The sequence below is a fragment of the Armigeres subalbatus genome, chromosome 2, assembly GCF_024139115.2.
Source record: "Armigeres subalbatus isolate Guangzhou_Male chromosome 2, GZ_Asu_2, whole genome shotgun sequence".
NCBI classification, from domain to species: Eukaryota; Metazoa; Arthropoda; class Insecta; order Diptera; family Culicidae; genus Armigeres; species Armigeres subalbatus.
The window spans coordinates 168,587,335-168,603,342 of NC_085140.1; the positions used below are offsets into that span (position 1 = coordinate 168,587,335).

At 40.4% G+C, this 16,008-nt stretch overlaps 1 protein-coding gene across 1 annotated transcript in view; it reads left to right on the forward strand.

Moving 5' to 3' along the window:
* The window catches only part of LOC134211150 (potassium voltage-gated channel protein Shab-like), a 593,106-nt gene that overhangs the window by 414,329 nt on the left and 162,769 nt on the right, over window positions 1-16,008 (forward strand). Inside the window, 4 exon segments of the mRNA XM_062687792.1 lie at window positions 1-212; window positions 280-491; window positions 494-588; window positions 590-814. The exon segment at window positions 1-212 is cut by the window's left edge and continues 208 nt beyond it. Coding sequence (XP_062543776.1) covers window positions 1-212; window positions 280-491; window positions 494-588; window positions 590-814 — 744 coding nt within the window.

Genomic DNA, 16,008 nt, shown 5'->3' on the forward strand with positions numbered 1-16,008 from the left:
AGTAGCTCTGGCGGCTTCGGTGGAGCTAGCCTACCGGGTGGTGGTGGAATTCCTGGCGGAGGAGGAACAGGCGGCGGTGGCGGCACTTCAGGCGGTGGTGGGAGTGCAAAAGAGGTACGTTACGCGCCCTTCCCTGTTCAGTCTCCGTCTCATCCCGCTTCTGCAAGTTATACGCAGATGTCCCAGGCACCGCTACAAAGGGCACATTCCAGGTAGGCTCTTCGTTCGATTGAATCAAGCTTCGTAGCTTGAATTGTTGATCTCATTCTTCAAACTCAGATCTATGTCATCAATACCACCGGAGCCCTTCATGATAATGCGCTCCAAGGCGCTCAATCGACGTGTTTTGATCAATGTAGGTGGCGTCAAGCACGAAGTCCTATGGCGAACACTCGAACGTCTGCCTCACACACGACTCGGAAGACTGCGCGAGTGTAACACGCACGAAGCAATATCGGAGCTATGCGATGACTACTCACTGATAGACAACGAATAATTTTCGATAGACACCCGAAGAGTTTTAGTTCGATTCTTAATTTCTACCGCACCGGCAAGCTGCATCTGGTGGACGAGATGTGCGTGCTGGCTTTTTAGCGACCATCTAGAGCACCGGGGCGTCGACGGGCAGTATTTGCAGACCTGCTGTCAGCACAAGTACCACCAACGAAAGGAACACGTCCACGAAGAAATGCGAAAGGAAGCGGAAAGTTTACGCCAACGGGAGGAGGAGGAATTCGGCGACGGGAAATGCGCACAATATCAAAAGTACCTCTGGGAGCTCCTCGAGAAGCCGAACACTAGCTTTGCCGCTAGGGTAAGTTTAGCTCGTTAGCGAAACCATCTTCTCTACCACTCGGGGCAAGAGTGGTTCTCGGTAACGAGATTTTGTTTTCCTCTTTAACATAACAATCCAAATGCTCTTTTCAGGAATCATTCATCATCGATTACCGCATTCAGTTTGTGCCCTCTTTGAGTTTCTTTCCGATGGAATCTTTCAGTTTCATTAGTCTCGTTTCGTTTTTTTTTTTTCGTTGGATTCAGTCTCCCTGTCAATATCCCAAAATGTACTCTTCCCTGCCGTTCGTCGTCGCAAATACATAGAAGAAGCCTAATGACACAAAATAGCAATCAGAAAACACTTTCTTGCCAATCACGAAAAAACAACCAGGCTGTCACATTTTTAGGGATTATTTATTTTCATGGTGCTGGATTTTCGTCGATGAAAGTGGATGCAAATCGGACAGAGTCGTCAGTATTTGGATCAGAATAGTTTATCGCTTGTGAAAAAACGTAGTGACCAAAAGCTGCGATTTGGAAGAAAATTTATATATCTTATCAGCATTTATTTATAACCAAATGCTTTTCGTGGAACTTTTGATAATATTGGTTGCAACATTCAAAATTAATAAAAAAAATCGCACCGAAGTACAGCGTCATTTGTCTCATAAAAACTTCCTACTTATTTTTTAGCCAGACGCATTTTCAAGGCATAATTTCGTACTGATACTTGAAATAGAACACCCAACCAGCGGATGGCAGATTTAATACAGTTCTACATAAGAACCGTACAGAAACAATATAAAATTTTGACATATACAATTTCGGAAGATTTTAGTACATTCATTGAAATGAAATCTTACAAACTTGTATAATTAAAAGCGTACATTATTTGTACTAAAAACTTGTAGAATTGAATATTCCAAGGTTTTGTAAATGATTGTAAGATTTGTTTTTTTGGGTGAATTAACCAATTATTCGCAAGGAAAGTTTTCATTCTACTATTTAGTTGTTAATTGACCAATTTTAAGAACTTAATAAAATCACACTGGACTGTTCAATCAGTTTTTAGATAATGTAAATCAATAACGATACCAAGAACCCTGTAAAGGAGGCATTCTAGTACATCGTCTGAGTGTCAGAACGTAACCATTCAAATGTCGGCTTTTGTGGTTAAATTTGTATTTTTTTCCAAGAAACAAAACCATATCATACGATATCTAATGCTTATTGCATATCAATTCTGTCAAGCCACATATTAAGGAAATGAGCATTACGCTGGACAGATCGCCACTGCTCTCATTCAGTTGGCAGTGCTCCAGAAGCAATCAATTAGGAAGCTAAGTATCACGCTGAATGGATTGAAAATTTCAATTTCCCAACCTTCTGCCCCATAATGGCATCGCAGCCGCAGCTAGTCAAGCTGATTCAACGGAAGCAACGCATCTGTTTCTGCTGCCTGATAGATGTAAATTGTATTGCCTCCAACGAAGCAGCACTTCTCCACTGAACTAGTAGGGGAAAGTATTAGGGATTATCGAAATTAGATAATTTCTCGATTACACGAAAAGGTCGTGCGTGCGCATCCTTCTGCCATGGCCGCTGACGTAGGGAGTCGTTTGTTATGAACGGAAACGCTCGTTTCGAGGCGCTGCTGCCTAGGAAGAGAAGTCCATTTGGGTAATGAGTTGAAGCACTTCATTTATCCGATGCGTCAGTGTTTCCGATCGCAGAAATAAGGTCATTCATTCAGCGAAGCACATGAAGGGAAGTGCTTCTGAATAATCTAATTCAAATTGGACAAGTTCCCTGGCAATGCAATTTAATTTCGTTAATTAGTTTAAAAGGCTGGTTGTATCTAAACTAGGTTTTTAACTTGGCCAAAGTGCATCTATCCAATTTGACTTGAATTTGGTAGTGCATTCGATTCCAATCCAAGCCATCATTCCGACAAACGTTTAAAATTTTACAGCAATCTTAGAATGAAAAGTTTTAGGAACATGAGATATGTCAGTTTTTTGCCATGAAAGTAATATAAGCACTTCTTTCATTAGAGAAATGCCTAAAAGTACATATTACCAAAAAAAAACATTCGATCTATTTTGTACTTGAACTTTAAATAAATATAAGATATTTAATATATTTACAATGTGTTTACTGACAAACTAAACTAAATTTGATATTCTAAACATCTGATATGAAAACTGAGAGAAATCTTTAGAATTGAGTAAGCAGTTTTTCCTACAAAATTTAAAGCCTTCATGCATACATGGTAGTCAACTAGGAGTTTTATTTCCATATTATTCATCATTGAGTCGGCATCTTGATTATAGTTTTACAATAATCGTTAAATGGAATTATAAATAAAAACGATTACAGTGACTCGCAACTATATAAATGAGACCACTGGGCGTAACCAATTAATCGTGAAATGGTCCTCATTAGTAAGGTTGATAAATTGCATACATGTACTCCATGCTTCACACACAATTCACTGTGTCCATCGGCTTCCAAAGCGGTTAGGCCCTCGTGTTTTATGACTAATGACTTGCGCCTCCCTTCAGCCGCTTTCAATTGTAAATCACCCGGAAATATAACGCCCGGATCCATCCAGTTCGGTAGAGTCGAGAGATTTACGTACCCACATACCGCAAGCTGTAGCTCTCAAATTGCACAACAACACTAGCTCTGTTGAAACGCACTTCCGTTCCACGGATGTTACTCACCCGACATCGACTCATTTTCACGCAAGGTGATAATTTCTCCCACTGCCGCCAGTGGCAGCCAATATGAACCAAAGAACCAAAGAAACGAATATGAACCGTTTTGTTTCGGATCATAAATCATTTACCATGCGACGGGACTTGAATCGTTTCCAAATGTCGCCAAATGGTCAAGTGGTAACCTTTTCCGGACTATGATGGATGTTGGTTTACCCCCAAGAAATTTTCTCTGAAAAACGTGATGCAAAAAATCATAATAACATATCAAATAAAACATAAATCACAATTTTCGACAATTTGAACAAAAAAAAACTGTTTATTGTAAGTAACACAACACAACACTGGAGTAAGTATTCCAGTTTTTTTTTTAATATTTGTGTTGCAGAATGCAAATTAGATAAATGCAATAATAGCAAAGCCCTTTGCATGGTTTTAATGATTTTAAAAACCCAAACCTCATATTCTTTACTTTTATATTCCTTTGGTAATTCAATTTTCCATTATATCGTAAAGGAAAATGCGGAACAAATCTGCAAAAATAATCACATTGTAGACTAAAAACAATCTGTTTGAACTTTGAAATTTTTGGAAACTAACCTAATCTTAGACTTCCAATAAGCATAATAATTTAAGCAATACATCGCTTATCAATCAATAAAAATCTAATAGAAAAAAACCTTTCCACTAAAGAACTAAGCTACATATTGGTCACAAAGGGTTATTATTTTCGTTGTTACATTCCAAGTAACCCATCACACGACGACACTGTCCGGTTTCCGCCACCAGAATGTCTAGAGGCAAAATCATAAACGAAAATAGAAACACATTACCAAACGTGACTCAACTGGGTCAAGTGCACCATATTAAAAATGTGACAGCTCTGTATATTGTTCTGTTTCGTGTTTCAGCTCGTCTCTTCGCTTCACCGTTAGTTAGACTGCCACATGGTTACCGAAAAAGCGTTTTTTTTACACAAGATTTATACGCAAACGTTGATCCTACTGGGGAAATGACACAGTGGAAGAAAAATTAGAAACATTACGGGGCGAACATTACAAGCAGACACGCACACAGCCTTTCATTTCCTGTTAGTTCACAAATAAGGGCAGAAAAAACTTCATTCTGTCCAAAATCCTAACACAATCCCGTAGACCGGAAATACTGACCTCATTGACGTGGACAAGGACTGTATATAAATTACTGCCCTTCGAGTAGGCTGGTGGTCAATCTTTTGGAGAAAAGTTTGGTTTCAAAGCACGAAAAATATTAAAATAAAATTTATAAAACAAACGCGTGAATGTTACTTCCAATTCCCGGTTATTTGCAGAAAAACCATTAGCTTCCTCAAACTGGTATCTTTGAAATACTGTTAAATAGCATTCAAAACTTCTCCGCTATCTGCACACCCAGTCTACATCGTTTACTTCGTTCGGCCTTCACGTCATATTATTCCATCACCTTTTACTACTTTTGCACTTTATAAAAAGTGGAATTCACGACTCGCAAACCTGTTTGAGCAACAACTTTCCAAACCTTCGGTATAACAAATCCACATCGACTATAACCTCCCCCAAATATTTCGACTGTTTGTACATAAAGCCTATACAAAAGTATGGGGCTCTGCTGCTTTGCACCCACCCGACTACACATTTTCCCAGCCTATACGGAATTCTTTTTATTCTCTTTAATTCATGCTGGCACGTCCCTTGCCGCCTTATGTTATTTGAAAGCGCGCGTGAACAACGGTCCACCACCCCCCGTGTCGGACTGGAATACCCACCATAACGTGACTGAGTTCGTGGCTTCACCAGTAACTTATCGTCAGCTACTTGTACCGGCGTTAAACAGACAATACCGTTCGAATGCGATAACTTTTTGGGCGAGGTGTAGAGAGTCTGTTGCTTGTTGAGTTGTGAAAACCCCTTTTCGAGTTTAGTTAACTTTTGAAACTTTTGAAACGAACCTTTTTCTGTGGCCTGAATCCATTCCGAATACCGAGCTACAGGGAAAGTGAAAGTATCTCATGTTTACATTTTTTTTTCTAGAAAATTGGAATAAGAAAAAATGTAGGTCAATGCATTACCTTCTGCACTAGACTAATTGGCAAACATTTGAAGTTTAAAGGACACTGAAAAATAAAATAAATTAAATATAAATACTTTTATTACGTGAAATAAATAAAGGTAGATAAATTATATATGAAAAAATAAGACACACACAAATGGTCGCTTAACCTTCCTAACGTGTTCGGGTCAATATGACCCGAATCGCACTTTCAAATTGCAAAAACTGTAAAGGTCTGAAACTTCTTGAATTTTCCTATTTCGTGGAAAACTATATTCCTGAACATTGACCTACTTTATACGACGTTCCCAAAGGGCTAAAAAAAACTCATACTTACGTTGTTCGGTTCATATTAACCCGGATAATGCTTAGCAATTTGGCTTAGCAATATCTCAGGCATTTCTCAGTAGAATTCACACTAAATAATCGTCAGCTCATAAATTTTCCGCAGCTGCACTCAGATTGTTAATCGGTCACACCTGCCTCCTGTAATCCGCGGAGGAAGGATCGTGAGACCATGCGCATGATATACGACCTAGATATGCCCACATCAGACGTTCTTCTTCTTCTTCTTCTTATTGGCATTACATCCCCACACTGGGACAGAGCCGCCTCGCAGCTTAGTGTTCATTAAGCACTTCCACAGTTATTAACTGCGAGGTTTCTTTGCCAGGTTACCATTTTTGCATTCGTATATCATGAGGCTAGCACGATGATACTTTTATACCCAGGGAAGTCGAGACAATTTCCAATCAGAAAATTGCCTAGACCGGCACCGGGAATCGAACCCAGCTACCCTTAGCATGATCTTGCTTTGTAGCCGCGCGTCTTACCGTACGGCTAAGGAGGGCCCCATCAGACGTTCCAAGTTCTCCAAATCATGCTAGATTGACTAGATTGACCAAATCTTCTGCAGACTCCAGAAAGATTAGGAAGGAATCTTAGGAAAACTTAGAACATCTGGTTTGGACATATCTAGATCGTAAATTATGCGCATGACCTTTAAGGGCTTGTATGGGCATCATGGGTTGCTGTTGGTTTTGTACCAAGCGTAACTGACCTGGTAGACCAAGCCTTGCAAGGCTCTGAAATCCAGAATGGTTTGGAGAACCTAGAACCTCTTTGAAAATATTGTCTGCATTCATGATTCGTTATTTCTGAAATAATGTTGTGTACATTTCTGAGAAAAAACAGCAATAAAATCGTTCATGCGCGATATTCATGTGCAGCTTTCGTCCATATAAAAGTGGCCAACTGACGAACCTTCCTCCGACGATTACAAGATGTAGGTGTTGCCGACCTACAATCTGAAGGCAGTTTCGGAAAGTTTATGAGCTGACGATTCTTCTTCTTCTTCTTCTTCTTCTTCTTATTGGCATTACATCCCCACACTGGGACAGAGCCGCCTCGCAGCTTACTTTTCATTAAGCACTTCCACAGTTATTAACTGCAAGGTTTCTAAGCCTAGTTACCATTTTTGCATTTGTATATCATGAGGCTAACACGATGATACTTTTATGCCCAGGGAAGTCGAGACAATTTCCAATCCGAAAATTGCCTAGACCGCCACCGGGAATCGAACCCAGCCACCCTCAACATGGTCTTGCTTTGTAGCCGCGCGTCTTACCGCACGGCTAAGGAGGGCCCACGAGCTGACGATTATTTTGGGTATATAAACATGAATTTGACTAAGACATGCCTGAGGTACTGCTAAATCAAATCCGGGTGAATACGACCCGAACACTGTACAGTATGGTCCATAAAAAAATGCGAAAATATTTATAACTTATGTTTTTGTACATTGAAGGGTTATTTCTACTATTCATATATATGCGTGTAAGCACACGTATCATGAAAAAACATTTGTATCTAGTGAATGTATTAATGAAAAAAAAATGTTACTATGTAAAATAGTCTCTCAACTATGTAACTACGTGACTATAATTTTGATGTTTTCGCATTTTTTTTATGGACCATACTGTAAGTGTGAGTTTTTTTAGCACTGTTAGGAAGGTTAAAGTTTATTTAGAGTCGGATTTTCTTCAAACCTTCAGGGAGCACAGCATTAAGATTAGGAATCGAGTTCTTTTGATTTTGAGTCTCGTCGTCCATAATGATCAGCCTCGGTTTCATCATTTAGCTTCGGTGTTTTTATCGTTTCGATTTATTTCCTTCCGGCCTTGTAGTCGTAAAGGCCGGCATGTTTCATAGGTTTTTGGACAAACAAATGGACTGCCTGCTTTCTAGCAGTCGTCTGAGTCTCCTTGGGTGACTGAATAAGGTCCTGCTCACAAATTACGTAACACTGTAATGCTCGAGCGTTGAGGTTCATACATAATTTATTTAATAAATGAATCGTCCGTTCAAAAAGCGTTACGAGTGGGAGGGAGAGGACGTAAATTTATCAAATTCTCGATTACGTAATTTGTGAACATACCCACCAGTGGCGCCGTTGAATTGTTGATTCGTAGGTGTTTCCTGATCCGGAAAATTCAGTCTATACCGACGCCGATGATTTCAGGCGGATCCGCTCTTGAGTCAATGCGCTTAGATCTTCCTCCATACATCTATTCTCGATCTAAAAAAACCGTACCATTTTCGATTAATGAAACAAGATGTTTATTTATCCGACGTTTCGACACGGGGATGGTGTCTTCATCAGGGGAAAAATACGGTATTTGTTCCTAGTCTATTGTTGATCTAACATTAACTGTCTGGTACGGATTTTCTGATAACTTCGAGAACACACAATTTCAAAAACATTGACACTAACAGATAACGCGAATTTTCTCTTGCAAACCCCGAAATATATACAGTCGATTTCTCAATAGAAAAAAGGGGTTGCAATGAGGCGGTATCCGAAAAATTCGCGTTATCTGTTAGTGTCAATGTTTTTGAAATTGTGTGTTCTCAGTTATGTACCAAAAAATCGTACCAGACGATTAATGTTAGACTAAACAATAGACTAGGAACAAATACCGTATTTTTCCCCTGATGAAGACACCATCCCCGTGTCGAAACGTCGGATAAATAAACATCTTGTTTCAATAATTCAAGACTGCGTAGCCGTCCTTAAAATCGAAATAAAAATATACAGTCGATTTCTCAATAGTTCATTTTCGATTAAAATTATCCAGATGTGAGCAACACCCTTTGTTTGATCGAGTGCTGTCCGACCAAACCCTTCCCGACGAGTGACGGCTCAGCTACGTCAATCCTATCCTGAAGAACAGCGTCTCTTCCCGGGATCTCAAACAACTCGGTGGGGCTAGGCAGGTATGAGCTTTGTGGCCCACACCTTCGGTGCAGCTTACTCCGATCAGGACCTTTGCAGTCATACGACTTGTGTCCAAAATCGAAGCTCTTGAAACAGGCCTGAGGTTGTTGGTTTATGCTCACACCCAACCCACCTTCAGCTTGGTCTTATCCAGCACCTTCATGACATCCACCAGAGGTACCTGCAATGAGGCAACCCGAGTTCCCGTTCGGCTTTTTCTTAACCGAATTACGGTATCCTGGATTCCTACGTCACACTGATCTCTCAGTGCAGCCACCGGCTTCGGTAATTTCGTCCAGACCTCGGCACAGACTAGCACCCAGCATTTCCTCTGTCAATTTTTTATACGCAGAACTCTTTCGCGCAGCATTCCGCTTCAGGACGATGATCATCACACCCTTCTGCATTCTGCGGATGTAACCAGATGTATGCAGTTGATATTCTCGCCTATACGCCAGTGAGCTTTCCGTTGTCCCTCGCCTTCAGGACGTCAGTGTAGCTCTTACCGTAGGCCTTGACCATATTTCCTTCGCCTCTTTCCTTCCTGCAACGACTATTGGAAGGTGTACCCTTTACTCTACGGTACCTTTGCCGCAGCTCTTGCGACTGTCCTCTCTCTTTTCGCCTTTTTAGGATTCACACCCTCCTTCCAAGGCGGGTCTTCCTTCCGGCAAACTTCAGTAACTTTTGTTGGTGAAGACACTGTTTTCGCCGTTCCTCAGGGTCGGCAACATGCTCGACCTTCTCCCGGCGGATCTCAGTATCCATCCTTTTTGTGGTACTTGCTTGGCACTAGTTCCCTTGCCAGATCGACCTTACTGAGCTTTGGAGTCTTTTTTTGAAGGAGGAGTCTTTATTAAAGTGACAGGAGTTTTAATTGTGATTGTTCATATATGTATATAAAGAGTTCATCACTGAGCTTTAGAGTCGTTCCAGAGACGCCATGCGTCTGCAGAGTTCCACAGTCTGATATTCTGCCAGCTGCTTCTATTCGGTAATTCTGTAATGCTGCTTCTTCAGTTATTTTCAATTCGGTCTCCCTCCTAGACTCTGCCGCTAGGCTTACTGCCAACTCCTTCTCTTCAGTAAGAATGCAGATCCTGCGTTCTGTCGCCTTACTGGCCTCCAACGGAGTCTACCATTCCTGCTTTGCTTCTATGACTATGTGGCAGAGGGCCATATCACGGCTTTCTTGAAGTCTATGCGCCAGTTTGCACGGTAGCCCAGAAAGGACATGATTACGTCCGTGATGTTCGTAATCACCAACATTTTCCAATCGGCCCCTTAGCCTCGTGGCCTTCTTGATGATCATGGCCTGGGTAGTCCATCCATTTTGATATCAATGGGTGCTTCCTCTACTCTGCCATGGTCTTCTCTGTCGCATACCTCCGGCGACCGGTGGAGTGACCTAATAAGGCCACTTTGTCTAGGTAGGGTTCTATATGACTGTCAATAAGTGAACACATCTGCCGTAAAAGACACCAAGCATCAAGTTAAGAAAACTCCCTATCCCAAACCGCAAGATTGATAAAGTGCTTGATGTCTCTATCGACCGGAATTTAACCTTCTAAAACCCACTTCCGTGGGCGAAATCGGTTGTTAAACAAGGATTGGTTAAGTCTGAACCCTTTTCAAGCCCCACGCGATCAACAACAGGGCAATCTCTCCTGTGGACAGCTTCTCTATGGCTTGAAATTAGTCTGCCATCGTCGATACCTTGGCACAAACCTTCATCCAAAACGTAAGAGCTGTTGCTGGATTGCTTCCGTTCACATCTGTCGAAGCCTCCTATGCCGAGGTGGGTATCCTACCGTTCCGCTATCATGTGCTGACGGTCATCTTCGGAAAGCCGAAACATTCGCTTTTTTCCTCCTTATTGAGGGGCGTCGGATCCTGATCGGGCGTCGGACACAATTCCCCCAACTTCATTTCGCTCCGCATCTATCAACCGTCTTCTAGCCAGCGGCATTTTTTCTTATCAATAAAAACTCGAAAAATCGGATTGTTTTCAGAACACACTCCACGTTCTGAGGCAGTTGTTGTGATAATTCTCTGAAGTTCTGTTATCGCCCCTAGCGTCCTGATTTGCACGATTACAAAAACCATCCACTCTGAAAGATTTATTTTTCTTGATCAGTTAAATGGATGGATGCCGTATGCGTTAAGCTTGGATTTACTTTTCTGGCTGCAACGACTCACCTCCGGAGAACAATGCGTTATTTCATTGTTTGGATTGCCGGATCTCTTCTCTTCTCTTTTCTTCTGTTCTCTTCTCTTCTCATTGGCATTACATCCCCATACTGGGACAGAGCCGCCTAGCAGCTTAGTGTTCATTAAGCACTTCCACAGTTATTAACTGCGAGGTTTCTTAGCCAGGTTACCATTTTTGCATTCGTATATCATGAGGCTAACACGATGATACTTTTATGCCCAGGGAAGTCGAGACAATTTCCAATCCGAAAATTGCCTAGACCGGCACCGGGAATCGAACCCAGCCACCCTCAGCATGGTCTTGCTTTGTAGCCGTGCGTCTTACCGCACGGCTAAGCAGGGCCCTTGGATTGCCGGATCATTCAGAGTATTGTTGGCCAGTTCGACTGTAGTTCTTCGATTGAGACTCCTCACCGTGGAAGGCGATCGAAACCTAAATGGGTTACGCTAAAATGTTTCTCACTTTTTTCTTGTATAGTTACTAAATTGTATGGGGAAGGGTCGTTTGGCTGAATGGGTTTTGTCCGAAAGCCATTTGGTCGAATGCCACTAGGCCGAACAACACATTAGGCCGAATCCCATTTGGCCGAACGGGTCATCCGGCCGAAAAGGTTATTAAGCTGAATAGGACAATTGGCCGAAAAGGACATTTGGCCAAAAAGGACATTTGGCTAAATAGGACATTTGGTGATCACCACGTCACTATCCAAGCCGTTCCTGGGTGGACGTTAGGCAGAATAACAGCGATTTCAACAATGTTTGTTCTCTCATATGGCCCTCTGCTAATCTTCAGTTTCTATTCATTTCACACTTGCCGCTCGCTTGCGGTGTCAATCGAATCTGTATCTTCATTACTTTCATCTACTCCCTTTCGCTTTGAGTAGTATAATTATCACCGAAAAAAGCCAATAAATTAATTTCGATTTATTTAGGTGTTTTTGAACTTAAAATTAAGTCCAACACCGTGATTTGAGAAATAAGGAGTGAGAAGTGAATAGTTTGTCATCTCATTTTTCACTTCGCGCTTCTCACTTTTAACAATGAGAAGTGGAAAATAAGCAGTGAGAAATGGGACGTCTCACTTTTCACACCTCATTTCTCACTTTTCAAATGACTTATTCAGCCCAATGACCAATTCAGTCAAATGTCATATCCGGCCAAATGTCCTATTCGGCCAAATGACCTATTTGCCAAATGTCCTTTTCGGCCAAATTTCCTGTTCGGCCAAATGACTTATTCGGCCAAATGACCTATTCGGCCGGATGACCCATTCGGCCAAATGGGTTTTGGCCAAACGACCCTTCTCCAAATCGTATTTGTCTGCATCAAGCTAGGCAGTTTAACAATTTTTTTATCCAAAAAAACAATATTTCTATTGGATTCTTTATAATAACGTACGGTTTTCATATTTTGAATTAATCCGTTGCAGACGGTTGTAACGTGAAACGTCACACGGTTTTTAATTAAATGTCAAGTCAAAGCCACAGCTGAATTGTAATTGGTGTTGACTATAGCATGGAAAAATTGTTCCACATATTTTGGTTTAAATAAACTGTTTTTTTAATAATTTTAATGCTACACATAAATAAATATTTGTAAACCAAATGATGCCATGAATTAGTGCAGCAGGGAATGCAGTGTCCTTATTTATTCTATCAATGCTAATCAAATGATTCAATATTCAGGAAACAACTCATTTACACTTCATAAACAGTGCCCCCATGATACTAATCAATAAAATTCCAGAACTCCAAACAAATCGTAAAATCAAGAACCGATTACCCCAAAGCCATCGAACTGACCGTGACAACTCCAGCTGCTGGCTATCAAAAATAGAAGCAAAAAAAAATACGTGATCCACTCCGATTGGACCCTTTCTCACACCGGACAGACTCAAACAGATAAACCCTTGCTCTAGCAGAACCAGGCTACAAGCACTCGCCCTTCTCCTCCTCCTACTCAACACAGACACACTTTATGAAAAGCTACGGCGATAATGATTATGTTTTGATTTGATGATCCCGAACAACTATAGTGCTTCTTTTTCTTCCCTCCCACCACGTACCGCCATCGACCGTCACAGTTTAGAGGGAAGCTGAGGTCCTCTTTTCTTTTTTTTTCTCTGAAGTTTGATTTTCTTTTGCTGTTTTTTGTTTTACTACCCTTTGCAAGTCAATCGGCCGCAAATCATGCACCTTTCCCCATGGTGACTACAACTACACAGTTCCCCACAACCAGTCTTAACTTTTGGTTTTCAGATTGTCGATTTTCCTACATTAACAGCCTACACACTCTAACAGATTGCTGAAGGGGGATGACGTACATAGTTATAGAAAACATAAACCACATCGTGAGAAAGTTGAAATGAGGCAGAGTTCTTTACACAAATGTTGGTACTCTGATGTATCAGAAAACAAAACCGAATTTTTGTTTTTGGAAACTTGCTATCCAATTGTAAGCAATTTATGATCAGTTGAATAATTTCTCGTGGTGACGTATTTATCTAATTGTCCCTTATACTTTTTTTTATTAGCGTTAGGGATTGGAGCAGGATTCAACTGGTTGGTGATATAATTCTTGGCTATGTGTGAAAATTAGATTTGAAAAATACTCTTAGGCTTCCACATTATAATTTTATTTTAAATCACCCTCAACTTAAAAAATAATAAACATAAATAAAAAAAAGTACTTGAGTAGTTGATTAAATACAAAAAAAAAGATTAAATAAGATTTTCAAAAACGATTTTCGATTTACGTGAATTTTGCTTTCTGATATAGTAGATCTACTTTTGCATTCAATTTCTTATGAAAATCTGCCACTTTTCCAACTCTACGATAATAAAAATCCTCATTTGTTGAAAGAACAAGAATAGTTAGCGACATCACATATCAATTTCCTTGATAGTTTTAATGGCCCCAATCAAATCATTAATAAACATGTTTAAAACTGTTTCTCACTTCTACCCTCATCTAAAACGATTCTTACCGCTCCATATGTTGTTTAAATATTGTTTTCCCTCCCACGATTTGAAATTCCATTTTTATGTCAACAATCCCGCACTCACACCCACAGACCATCGTGGCATTCTCGTGGTTCAGTCTTCTTTTTTCCATTTTTTTTTCATTCATTTCTCACGGTCGGGTTTATTCCAACCAAATTGCAGCCGTTAAATAGTTATATTGTAAACATTGACAATTGCGTCCCATTTGTAACAAACACACGTTAGGAATACAAAAAAGTCGAAAACCATCGACCAACTGTGAAAACCTTCTAGAGCGGGCTAATTTTCTTACACCACCGACAAACAAGCGGAAGAATCACTCACCAAGGAAAATTAGTTCGCTCTCTGAGGAGCTTGGTCTATACGATTGGAAAGCTGATATCGACATTTATCCACAAACCCTCCCACACCCATCTTACATATGAATTCCGTGCTCTCAAATCAATGGTTGATGTCGTCAGTGTAAATTTGTGCCTGGTGTAAAAGCTTCCGTACGCGCTATTGCCTCCTCGCGTACATGTTGTCGTCGTTGTTGTTCGAAATGCTAATCTACGCGACAAGATGTTGTTGAGTGGTACGGTTTACTAATAAAAAGAAAGCCAATCGGAAAAGCTGGAACCAATCGATATCGGTTACGGCATTCGACAAGGACATGGATTCCGTAACCGGCAGAACTGATGTCAATCATTGTTTTTTGTTGCTGTTCACAATTTTGTTGTTGTTCAACATTTCCCTACAGGTGGCTTTCGCGTCGAATCGATCGTTGTTGTTGTTATCAAAACCAATGTAAAGGGAATCGTTTGTCGCTTTCTATTAAAATGTTATAGAATTTTCAACTAATTATTGCTTGTCGAAAGTATCATCGTATTACAAAATGCAATTCATACAAATATTACCGAGGATCGATTTGGCACGAAAGTCAATACTTACTCACTTCATTAACACTACTCACCACTGCAAACATTTAAATCTGCTACGATGTTCGATGTCCTATTGTGTAATTTATTTCCTCTCGTATCATTTTATTTCTTCTTTTCCATCAATGTTAGCATCATTTTCATCCTTCAACGAATATATATGACACATACAACTTTAATAACTTATTCTTCATCCGTTTCGTATTAATAATACTAACAATAATGCTATAATTGTACCTCATCAAATATATATATACATACATATTCATCATGTCGGAATGGGCAAATGCGATATAACCAGGCGGCAGGCGTGCTGTAGAATCCTCGGATACGTAAAGCTCCGACCACACTCGAGAAATCCGGGGAGAAGCATCCACTGCCGTGGTAGATTAGAACAATTCCGGTTTCCCACAACGCTGTTGGGGTGCTTCTCTCGCGGTCAACGTTCGTTCATGAATGGAAAATCATTCGACCGGATTCATGGCGGCGTTGGCGTCGGATTTCGAATACGTTTCCTGAATCGATTAGAAAAAAGCGTTAAAATAACAATTCCTTCCCTTGACAATCGTCTACTGTCGAGAAAGGAATGAAAAGAAATGAACCCACCAAATACATTTTTTGTGCACTGATAACAAAATTTTCGTCTTTTGGACAATTTTGTTGGTTGTTAAATTCTGTTTTAGATCCTTCTCTTTTACTTCGGTTCAAAATTTCTAGCCCTTTTTGTGCTTGATCAGGCGTTTTTATACTTTAAGTTGTTATTTTCTCTCAAAAGTAGTACTGAAGCAAATCTACTTTCATTGCTATCCGACGGTAAAAGTTTGCATCCCTCATTGGAATCGTTACTTTGTTTTGGTGTTGAGGTTTTTAATTCACTAACCATTGACTTTTACTTTGTACGATTGGTACCGATTTTTCACTACATGCAAACATATTAGATTACTACTCTATAGTGCAAGAATCCCGTACCACTGAGTGTGTGTTCATTGGACGTTTTTCTTTGTGTTTGATGTGATGTTAACCAATAGCCACTAGCG